The sequence below is a fragment of the Perna viridis genome, chromosome 11, assembly GCF_037379345.1.
Source record: "Perna viridis isolate PV_CMFRI_1.1 ecotype Kerala chromosome 11, ASM3737934v1, whole genome shotgun sequence".
NCBI lineage: Eukaryota > Metazoa > Mollusca > Bivalvia > Mytilida > Mytilidae > Perna > Perna viridis.
In genome coordinates, this window is record NC_142455.1 from 34,000,745 (window position 1) to 34,013,464 (window position 12,720).

General features: G+C 34.7%; 1 protein-coding gene across 2 annotated transcripts in view; it reads right to left on the reverse strand.

Moving 5' to 3' along the window:
- LOC148603827 (uncharacterized) overlaps nt 1-12,720 on the reverse strand; it is a 44,186-nt gene continuing 31,466 nt past the window's right edge. For both annotated transcript variants that reach the window (XM_088551372.1, XM_088551370.1), the window contains 3 exons: nt 4,009-7,458; nt 2,158-2,302; nt 1-1,063 (listed from right to left, as the gene is read on the reverse strand). In XM_088551372.1, coding sequence (XP_088407498.1) covers nt 910-1,063; nt 2,158-2,302; nt 4,009-7,458 — 3,749 coding nt within the window. In that variant the 3' untranslated portion in view covers nt 1-909. The remainder of the gene's footprint in view (nt 1,064-2,157; nt 2,303-4,008; nt 7,459-12,720) is intronic.

Consider the following 12,720-nt stretch of genomic DNA (forward strand, 5'->3'; position numbering starts at 1 on the left):
TTTTTTTTGTTACTGTTAGATTTTATTTTTGCATGGCCCGTTATTGAAATGACAAAATATTATGTGGTATTAAATCCACTATCGCTTACTGTTGTCAAAAATGCATTCTTCCAAACGTATTTGTCATACACTCTGATAATTACTGCACCGTGTATAGAGAACATAATCAAACATAGTCTTATTCCTTGACATCGTTTTACGCACTGTAGAGTTGTCGGCATTCTTTGTAATCTCTCGTTCACTGATGTCATTGGTGTTTCACAATCTCTTTTATTCATTTTTAATAAAGAAATATATTTTTTGACATGTTTTATGTTTTAAGACAATGAAATACTTGTTAATTTTGTATTGGCTTCGCATTTATTTCGCCAATTTGGTTGTTAATGGTTCTAAATCGCTTTCAATGTATGTTCACTGTGAAAGTCGATTTCGGATTTGTGCAACAAAATCTCCGGGCATACCCATTCCGATATTCTGTTTATTCTGACTTACACTGAATTTGGGATGCGACAGCTTCATTATTTGACATTTACTAACAGATTTCCTGTTTATATATGTAACAGATGTCAAAAAACATTTAGAACTTGCGTGAACCGACCCATATTTGTAGACAGTTCAAATCCATATTAATTTTCAACTGCTTTATTCGTGAGTCATAACTTTTAGCAGAATGTAATTGTTTAAATTGATTAATGTTCATTAGTTTTTCATTGACATTTAAAAATCACACAAACCAGTACGAAATAGCAACATTGTTCATTGGTATATAACAAATAATTATTTTGTTTATAGAGTAGGAACTGCTACATTATTTATTTTCTTTACACCCATAAACAATTTATATACTAAAAGATATAAAAAGTTTCAAGTATTTCAACAAGTGATCAACAGCACAGCTTAAGTAAACAGTTAAAATATTCTTTTAACGTAGCTCAAACCACCAGAACAATCACTGTATTTATCCTTTGCATAAGTAAATATATCCGCTAAAACAACAGGATTGATTGTCAGTGAATGACCATCACATTCCGCTGTAAAATTGAAATTTCCGGTATGAACCAACCTGAAAAAATAGAAAAAGATAACTGATTTGGCGAGACACAAAAAATGCACCATCCTATAACCTTTATATAAATAGTCAATACTGAGATCATAAAAAATCTTTCAATAAGTGTTAACCCACCTTCAAGTAATAAAGTTAATAAAATACGTAAACAACATTTTGAAGTAAAAAAGCACGCATTAACTAATCATGTAATAGAAATAGAAAATGCTCTACAAGGTAATTGTATAATGCAAAACTAACGAACAATATTATATTTAAGAGTTATACACAGTGACGTGTAACACACCAATATCTCTCAATGGAAACAGTGACAAAAACCCTCGGTTATATATTTGCTTTCTTTATGTCGTATAATGAATAGTCGTTAATGTTGATATCAGGTAGATATAAAGTGTAAACTAAAATGTTATACGAGGTTATCTGTTATCAACTATATCGTTGAACTAGTGAATAACTTTAACTGTAAAAACATTGTTCAAACAATGCACACACATCATTTCTTCGGTTTAAAAAATCATATTTTTATAAGAAAAAAATCTCGTTGTTTTTGTCAGCCGTGTATTATAAAAAATAATTTTCAATTGGTTTTGACGATTTCTGTAGAAAAAAAAATTATATTTCTATAACTAGAAATCTCGTTGTTTTTGTCAGCCGTGTATTATAAACAATAATTTTCAATTGGTTTTGACGATATCTGTAGAAAAAAATATATAATTTCCAGTGAATTAACAAAATTGGTGTCCGCAATAATCTGCACAAAGTGTGCAGTTAAGAAACCTTTCATTCAAACTCTCGCAAGGTAGATATAAAATAAAGTTACTAAGAAGTTGTTTCAATAACATACCCTACCGATGCACCTGGTCCATGTTTCCAGTTTTTAAGGGAGCCCGAGTTGCTCATTTGCTTTTGTTACTTTGTATGTATGATTTTAGTTACTATATGTTCTTTGTTGTGTGTCTGTTTTCCATGTCTGGTCTTTGTCCCTGGATTACATTCGTTTGATTACCGCTATAACATTGGTTCCCTAGATTACTCTTTCAAGGAGTGAAATATTGATTTCAAGGTCCGTGAAGTGATATAAACACCCTTACCCATTAGAAATGAATATGACATCTGGTTTTAAATTTAATTTTCCATCGGAACAGAATGCTTGCTCCAGTAAACACGTTACTGATTGTATTATCTCTGTCAGCCCATTGCTATCGAATACACTTCTGTCAAGTTCCAACTGTAATCCTTTAAAAAGAAGAATACGCATAGGAACATTTTGCTGCATATAATTATGAAAAACGTTATTTATAAAGAGTGAACATATATGCCAGAAAAAGAGGTATAAAGTAATAATAGTGAGGGTTGTCATCGCACCAAAGTACTTTAACCTTGCTTCATTTCTTGGGCCAATCCAAAGTCAGTAATATCTGGTATCTTTATGTTTTCAATGTCAGTTTACTTTATGTGAATGGAGTATATAGAGGCAACTTTTACGCCGTACCTATGTATAATATTGTTTTTGGGCCAGTTACAGCCTGGTCAGTGGAGTTTCCTCGTTAATTTTTGAAGACATATGGGTGGCCTTGAGCTGAAATTTTTCATCCCCGGTGGGAGTATTGTCTCATTGACATATTCACCATATCCATTCTTCTTATATACCAACATTATCCCATTAAAGAAAAAAACATTAACCGTAACATTCAGTAACAAAGCGTACATTACAAACCAATCATTTAAACTCTGAGATGTAGGGATTGTATACGTAAACCATATTAATTAGAGCATTATTATTCTTAACATGTAGGCAGTAAAAACCCATTCATTTTTCATACAACTGGAACGAACACGTAAAACATATTTATAGAAAATATTAAGGGCTAACATATCAATTCATGCAGAAAATATAGTGAACATTTCTATGCTCATATATTGTCTAATATTACACTTTATTTGATGATGATTATGATTTTATGAATTTATGACATAACACAGTAGAAAAAGTACGGGTATTTTGAAACAGAACAGCAGAAACAACAAAAAAGCACACCATAAAATTAATTCAATAATACATCCTATTCCCTCCATGAATACCTCAACATAAACCATATAGACAATTGAGATATCCGTAGTTTTTAAAGCTTATTGTTGAATAAGTGGTGTGTAAACTAAATTGTTATACGATGTTATCTGTTACCAACTATATCGTTGAACTAGTGAATGACTTTAACTGTAATAAGATTATTCAAACAATGCACAAACATCATTTCTTCGGTTTGAAAAATCATATTTCTATAGGAAAAAAATCTCGTTGTTTTTGTCAGCTGTGTATTATAAAAAATAATTTTCAATTGGTTTTGACGATTTCTGTAGAAAAAAAAATCATATTTCTATAACGAAAAATCTCGTTGTTTTTGTCAGTTAAGAAACCTTTCATTGAAACTGTCGAGAACAGAAGCTTCATTGGGTTCGTCAAATGTTGAACTTGGTTAACAGGAAATTTTTAATCCAAACCCCTTGATGTTAAAATGGTGCATTGTAATATATGCTTTCCATGAAGAGAAAATAATGTAAATGAGAATGTTTGGGATGCGAGAGTTTCATTATTTGACATTTGTTCACAGATTTCCTGTTTATATCTGTAACAGATGTCAAAAAGCATTTAGAACTTGCGTGAACCGACCCATATTTGTAGACAGTTCAAATCCATACTAATTTTCAACTGCTTTATTCGAGAGTCATAACTTTTAGCAGAATGCAATTGTTTACATTGATTAGTGTTCAGTAGTTTTTCATTGACATTTAAAAATCACACAAACCAGTACCAAATAGCAACATTGTTCATTAGTATATAACAAATAATTATTTCTATGCTCATATATTGTCTAATATTACACTTTATTTTATGATAATTATGATTTTATGAATTTTGTAATACTGTTTTAGTTACCTACCTTGAAACAAGGACTTCAACGCGGACCTTCCATTACGCCACATACAACGGTAACCTCCATTGGTATTTTGACAGAAAGATCCACTTGGACATGTACTCCACATACACTCGTCAATATCATGCTCACATTGTCTTCCCACCCAACCACCAGGACAGTGACAGTAAAAGCCATATTGTATATTTACACATGTACCGTTGTGATGACAAGGCGAAGAAGTGCACCAGTCAATCTCCGTACCGCACGTGTCGTCTGTGAAACCGATGTCACAGACGCAGCTGAAGTTATCTGCTTTATTGATACAAGTACCCTTGTTTATGCACGGGGAACTATAACAATAATTAAATGATTCGCACCTCGCACCAGTATAGCTATAGTTACATATACATGTATATTCGGTGTCCCTATTAACGCATGTTCCGTTGTGAAGACAAGGGGTAGTATGACAGTAGTTAAAGTCAGAACAATTCTTTCCAACCCATTCTTCTGTACAATAACAAGAATAATCGTATTTGTTATTTATACACGTTGCATTATTTTGACAAGGCGCGAAGTCACAAAAGTCTTCATACTGACACATGTCTCCTCTCCATCCGGCTTTACATTGACAATTGTAACCCAAATCATGTTCCACACAAGTCCCGGAATTCATACAAGGCGAGCTGTTACATGGATGAAAATGACATTTATAACCATCTTCTTCGTTGCTACAATTTTCCAATGGTTTACAAGGTTGAATGTAACAAAAATCGTGTTTTGTACAATATTCTCCAGTCCAACCTGAAGCGCAGTCACAGTATGGCCCAAAACCCGAATCAATACAATGCCCATTGTTTTTACAGTGTATAGATGAGCAATTGAAACAGTTATAGCCATTGACTCTGTTAACACATTTAAATCCTTTGCTGCATGGGTTGACATTGCACTCGTCAATATCTATTGAGCATACTTTACCTTCCCAGAATTCATTACAGGAACACTCGAACGAACCATTTGTATTTGTACAAGTTCCATTATTTAAGCAAAGGTCGAGTTCGCATTCGTCGATATCCTGTTCACAACTTGTGCCATTAAACCCCGTTTCACAGAGACATTTGTATCCTGGTAAAGTATCATAACAAGTGCCATTGTTATTGCAAGGGTTACTTTCACATGAATCAAGTTTGCTTTCACAATGAAATCCAGCCCAGTCATTTGTACATAAACAGCTGTAACCTCCAAGGTAGTTAATACATGTCCCATGATTTTCACAAGGGTGAAATATACATTCGTCCACATCTTTGTCGCAGTGGTTTCCTTTCCAGTTGGTTGGACACTTGCATTCGTATGAATTATCGTGACTTAGACAGGTGGCATTGTTTTTGCACGGAAAGTTGTCACAAAAATCAATGCGCCTCTCACAAACATCACCTGACCATCCAGATTCACACAAACAGGTAAAATTGCCTAATGTATTATTGCATGCCCCATGTTTACCACAAGGGTTGAACTGGCATTCATCTATATCAATGTCACACAACGAACCTGCCCAACCCTGCTTACAATAACACTTAAATGAACCTGGTATATTTTGACATAGACCTTGACTTTGGCATGGTGCGGATTCACACTCATTTAAATCTTTCTCGCATCTGTTGCCTGTCCAGCCGTCGTGACACGCGCAGACAAAACCCCCATATATGTTAATGCATCGCCCCGCATGCATGCACAAATCTGTTGTACGTGAACCGTTCAATTTCAAACCAACTTTACATTCATCCACATCATTTTCACAAGTTGGACCAGTCCATGCACCTGGGCATGAACAAATTGTCTGTTCATTATTATAGAACACTTTTCCGCCATTTTTACATGGATTCGGTATAACAGACTTAGCTACATCTTGCTGAATTTCACATACGTCACCTATCCATTCCAGGGGACAATAACATATAAACTTATCGTAATTAGCGAAACAACGACCTGCGTTTTTACATGGATTTTCATAACACGGATCATGATATTCACATTCATCTCCTAACCATCCCGCATTGCAAATGCATTTTGGCTTTCCTTCGATACTAGTGCAATGTCCGTTATGATGGCAAGACGCGTCGCAGCTGTTTTTTACGTGTGTTGCATTCGCGTTTATGTATTTTACGGTTTGTTCACATGTTGATCCTGTCCATCTGCCTGCACAGTGGCATATAAAGTTACCGACAGTGTCTTCGCACGTGCCGTTGTTTTTACATGGATTAGATCTGCATTGATTTGTTAATTCGCACAAACTGCCCGACCATTTATCAGTGCAAATACAGGAAAACGAGGTCTGATTATTTGTGCATGTCCCACCATGTTGACAGGGGTTCATAGAACATTTATTTGTCTCGCATCTTGTACCTCTGAATCCTGGCGGACAAGAACATCGATAGTAGGGTGATTCTGTGTTCATTGTACATGTGCCATGAGCACAGGGACTATTTGAGCATTGACTTCTCTCGCATCTGGAACCTCTGTACCCATTCGAACATGAGCACTTGTAGTAAGGAGATGTACTTGACATAGAACAATTACCTGAGTGTTGACATGGTTTTGTAAAACACGGGCTAGTCTGACATGTTGATCCTGTATATCCTTTACTGCACCTGCAGTAGTAACTACTACCATTGTTAACGCATACTCCATCGTTTTTACAAGGCATACTTCGGCAAAGGTCGTTAACGTTACATGGTTTACCTGTCCAACCCGTCGGACATGAGCATACGTATGTACTCAAACTATTTGTACAATTAGCTCCGTGCTGACATGGGTTAGGCGTACAATTATCCTGTCTATCACATCGTACCCCAGTCCATCCAGATTTACAGGTACATTTGTATGAATTACCAATTACAGAACATGTTGCACCATTATGACAGGGTGAACTCGAGCAATAATTCCACTTTTCGCAATGTCTACCAGTGTAAGCAGTAGCACAATAACAAGTGTAATCATTGCTTCCTTTATTTACACATTTACCAAAATGCTGACAAGGAGAACTAGAACATGGTATTTGTGTCTTACATCTACTTCCGGTCCATGGTTTGGTACAGGTACAGCTGTATCCCTGAGCTTTGCTAGTACATCGTCCATGGCTTCCACATGGATTACCGAGACAGTGGTTTTCAATAGTTGTGGTAATTTGAGTTGTAGCTTCAGGGGTAGTTTTGATGCTTTTTATCTCACATCTTTGACCGGAGAATCCATGTTGGCATTGACATCTGATAGAAGTTTGTGATAGTGTTTGACACCTTCCGCCGTTTTGACATGGATGACTCTCACAGGTCTCCATAATATCACATCGGAAACCATATGAACCCAGCGGACAGACACAGCGATAGCTACCCGGAGTATTTACACATTTACCCGAATTACATATTGTCCTCAATGCATTGCATTCGTTCATGTCCGTCGTACAAGATGTACCTGTCCATCCTGAAAATATACCCGAATTTATAAGTAAAACATTAAAATCACACTTCTACAAAATGGAACAAATGGACTTCATATTCATTCAAGACATGGGTACATCTTATTTTCTATACATTTCTTTTCCAGAAGTGCCAGAAGTTTCGTAGAGTTGGAGGCATGTATGTTGTCATACATTTTGACGTAGCGTTCGGTGTTGGTGTCATTTTTTGTATCGTCGAAATTGGCAAATTTAACGTCTTTTAAGTATTGCGACGTACATCGTTCTATAATTGTTACATGTAAAAAAAGTGTTCTTATTTATTTTTTTACATAAAATAACACACACGACATGTTTTATTATTTAATTATCCGATTCGATGTTAATTTTTCGTACGTTTTGGTCAATTGAAATGATCAGATTACATCCTGATATGGTAAATAGTGTGGCATCAACCATTTAAAAATGATTTGAAGGAAATTTCATCCTATGAGAAAAATGTTAGGAATTATGAAAACAAATTTTGGGATGCGCTAATAAAAAGTAAAACACCCTCACTAAAACAGACACAAACAAACCTACAAGCAAAAAAGTCAATAGCACCGCACCCCACCCGTCCCCCCCCCGGAAATCATATTGGGAAAGCGTATAAAGTGAATCTTTCCTATTTGGTTTTATACCTCTAATGTAGACGTATGTTGATATTTCCGAATACATCATTGTACTCGTTTAGGAATTTCATAAGGTATGTTGCTTAACATAAAACATTGCTTAACATTTTGAGAAAACAAAACCTTGGCAAATCCCCCTGTTTAGGAAAATGTGGGAGCAAAAAGCAAAAAAACAAAAAACAAAAAACAAAAAAAACCAAAAAAATTGCGTATAATGTAATGTCGCAGGCGTCGTCCACGTGGTGCCCTGGGGACACTTCGTTTCCGTGCGATAACTTAACTTGACGAATTATTTTATGATTTTAAGAAAATTCCTATTTAATTTGGACTTTGTTGCCCCTGCCACTTTAGAAAAAAGGGGCCAAAAGGATAACAATACATATTTTATTAAAACCCATGTAGATTTGTTACTTTTTCGATTTCAAATATTTTATTTTTAATGTGTTCTTTATTTAATTCGGCTAAACAAATGTACAGCAGATTTTACATAATGTATGTCTTTTGGACCATTTCAAGTTATAGGGTCACGCCTAAAAACATTTTCATAACTTTTTTCTTTTGTTCAATTTCAAAATTTTTTATTTCATTGGATTCTTCATTTGTTTCCTCATTAATAATCCTACCTGGATTTTTCAGATTTTGGATATCTCTTACGGTTCTCTAGTTATAAGGGGTCAAAAAGACCACTCAAGAATACATCATTTTTTTTGGTTTTGGTTTTGGTCCGATTTGAAAAAAAAATTAAAAAAAAATATTTTGCAATATTTGTAAAGCTTGTTATATCTTATAGCTAAAATAATTGTCAAGAGGTATAGTTAGATGATCATGAAATATCTTGATATTACAATATTTCACTAGCGAAAGTGCAAGCGCGTGTCTACACATTTCAAAATGCTTTGATGCAGGCACGCTGATCCCGATTTAACCAGCACAACATTGCATACGAACATACAAGAGTGCGCGCAAATGTGAGTGTATGTTGGGGGGGGGGGGTCTTTTTCCTTTTTTTTCAACATTTCTTTCATTATTTCATCACGATCGCTAAAATTTTAATTTTCTTTTATTCATTACGTCCTAAGTCCTAATAATTTTATCTAGTATCGTAACGTTTTGTATCGCGCTAGAACTCTAACAAATAGGCTTTTGGAACAGGGTTATGTTGCTGCAGGATTGGGGTCGTCGCTGCGGGGGTTTTGTGGTCGTCGTCGTGGGCTCGTGGATTGTTGTGGTGTGTCCATCGGCACCATGAGGGCTGGTTTATTCAACGGGTCATAGTTTTCCTTTCCTCGTTTGTCTACCCCGGACTTGACTTTTTATGAGCAACTCGTCAGGTGTTTCTAGAAAAGCGGAGGGCGCTTGCCCTACCGGTGCACCTGGTCCATGCTCCCAGTTTTTAGTGGAGTCCGAGTTGCTCATTTACTGTTGTTACTTTGTATGTATGATTTTAGTTACTTTATGTTCTTTGTTGTGTGTGTCTGTTTTCCGTGTCTGGTCTTTGTCCCTGGATTGCATTCTTTTGATTACCGCTGTGGCCTTGGTTCCCTTGGTTGCTCTTTCAATACTTTGTTATTGTTTTTAAAGAAAAAATGAAATTATAAAACCAAAGAGGAGGATAAATACATGTTTAAGTATATGAAAAAGTCGACTAAATACCATTTGCCTTTTTGAACAATTCGATCGAATTGCGCATGGTGTACGCGTGAACAAATAAAATATACACATTTTAGATATTGTGACATTTTGATTAGACACAGACAAGATGCTTGCTTAGATACATGTTCAACCAAGTACAATTATTTTTAGAATATACTATCTGCAGCATATATACATGTATAGTTCAAAATTTCATAGTTATTAGTTCACTCAAAGCTAACGAAAAAAGCTTTTGATCAAGACCGGGTAGCACAGCACGCAACGTGTAGAAAATGTCGGGAAAAAGACAACGTGACATCACAACATACACGCGTATTTATTTACTATTAGACAATAAAATCATATTATTTTTTAGAATAAAAATGATATTCTGAACATTTATACAGTCCTTTTAGCGTGACTATACTTTGGTAAAAATATAATTCGTTGTTATATTTTACATCCGTAAGCAAGAAAGTAGACAATGGCCAACGTCGAAAAAATTTAAGACTTGTGACATAATTGAAATACGGACAAAAACTTTAAGGCTTTTAACAAAAAGACTGATTGAACATTTTATATATTTTTTCATTGGGGTTATGTAAAAAATTGTCAATAAAGTTAATTAAAGTCCCGATTAAAAAATCTATTCGCATATTAACTTTAAAACAATGTCTAACAATTTGTCTTCAAATCGATTTCTTTCCATTTTTACAATGTCCACAAAAATGGAGAGACATTTCTGATATTGTAATACGCTTTGATCTTATCATTACGTCATGAAAAAATATGACATCATCTGCTGCACAAACTGCTCTTTCCAAAAAAGTTTGTTTTATCAAAATACGTCAAGTAATAACTTAGATATATTGATGAAGTGAAATGGGAAGAAAACATTTCTCAATGTTACCCGTCCACATATGAAAATGGACGTTCTTGTAATCGAATAATGAATACTTTCCCTCTACAATCAATGGCATCTTTCAAAGATTTATGATTGTAATCCTAACACAACAACCATTTGTGATCATTTTAATTGCTGAAGTGCCTTTAATAACTCCACACTCGAATAGCAATATTTCGTAAACAGCCCCGGTTCAATCGAATGTGACACCAACAACATACGCAGCGTCTAGGTGCACTTTTTTGTAAAGTGCAGGTGCTATAATCAATATTTTTCACAGAAAATTAGTTGGCCGCTTTCTCATTCGGTTATGGCTTTTAAAGTGTATTTTTGATCTTTAAAGCAAAAAGTGATATGGTGGAAAGAGAAAGAGCAATGGGGAACATTCTAATTTGTTAATTCTGCCCCTGAACGTATCATTAATATTATTGCATTCTAGATAAAGAATCTCATATGAAATGTGTGTCATGAGAAAACACGCATCTGATACATATATGAGAAGTATAAACGATTAAACTATATTATATAATATTTATGTTACAGTGTACGACCAAAAATAAAAATATTTCTTGAGATTATTGGCTGATACATGTACATGCTCGTTCCCATTCATCCAAAAATCTTTTATATCATATGTTATATGTTTACATTAAATAAGCCGAAACGAAGGCAAATGCGGTTACACAATGTAATTAAGTGCACAAATTCTTGTCTCGTGTGATTCCCTCCGTTTATGGAATTTGCGTAGAGAATTCGGTACTTTGTAAGGAACAGAAAATGCAGTAATAGGAAATGGATAATTATGGGATAGTATTTGGTGTGAATAAACAGTTTATTGAAGTATTGAAGTGTATTTCACCTTACCTACATGTAACTTTATAGTGACATTTTTTCTTCCATCGTTCAGTACTTTTTACTTTTTAGAATTTTAAGTATTTTGACAGGTAAATATAGATAACATCAAATAAATGTTATACTTTTTTTTTCTACTAAAATGCAGTTATTTAACAATGATGAGTTTAGTATTTAATACTATTTCTTGGTTGAACGTATATGCAGGGCAGCATAAAAGAATGCATGCATTTTTAGTTTTATTTTGTGTTGTATTGTTATGTTCATCGTACATTTTCTTTTAAATTCTTCTGGTGATTTATTTTATATGAGTATACTCTTGTTTGTATCTCGGTGGGTATTTCTGCTCCAACTTTTTAAAGTTTTGGCAAATTGATTAAAGTTAAACAATTACAATCGCAGTTTTTTTTTTCAAAAATAGTGCTTAGAAATGCCATAGTTAAAACATGCCTCGTTTTCTAGTCCGACTTATTCAAAAAATACGGAAGCATAGGTACCAAGCCGTTTGACTTGTTTACTTTCATATGCATGTATGTATGGTAATATGTCTTCTTCTTCTTCAAACTGAAATATCATAAAACAACAGATAAATGCACCGCCGTTTTTAGAAGTACGTTGACAGTAATAATTAATCAATCGCCATCAGTTGACCGTGAAAAACTGTCACCTTCTGTACTGCCATGTACTTTGTTTGTATTTGTCGCTAGCATAATTTAGTACTAATCGAACTGATACTTGTTCAAAAGTAATCAAGGGAACCAAGGTTATAGCGGTAATCAAAAGAATGTAATCCAGGGACAAAGACCAGAATGGAAAGGAGACTCGCACAACAAAGAACATATAGTAACTAAAATCATACATACAAAGTAACAAAAGCAAATGAGCAACTGGGACTCCACTAAAAACTGGGAGCAACGGTAGGTTAAGAGTCCTCTGCTTTTCTAAAAACACCCGCCGAGTTGCTCATAAAAAGTCAAGGAACACTATGACTCGTTGAATAAATCAGTTTTCATGGTGCAGATGGATATACCATAACGATCCACGAGTTCATGATGACGACCATAAAACATCTGTAGTGATGACATCAATCTTGTAGCAACATAACCCTGTTCCAGAAGCCCATTTGTTTGAGTTCTGGCGCGATACAAAAAGTCTGCGTAGTTTCGGCAAGCTCTGGCATAACGTATGAGTTGTGATATGAACACTCCATACGCAGGTGCTGAAGGAAT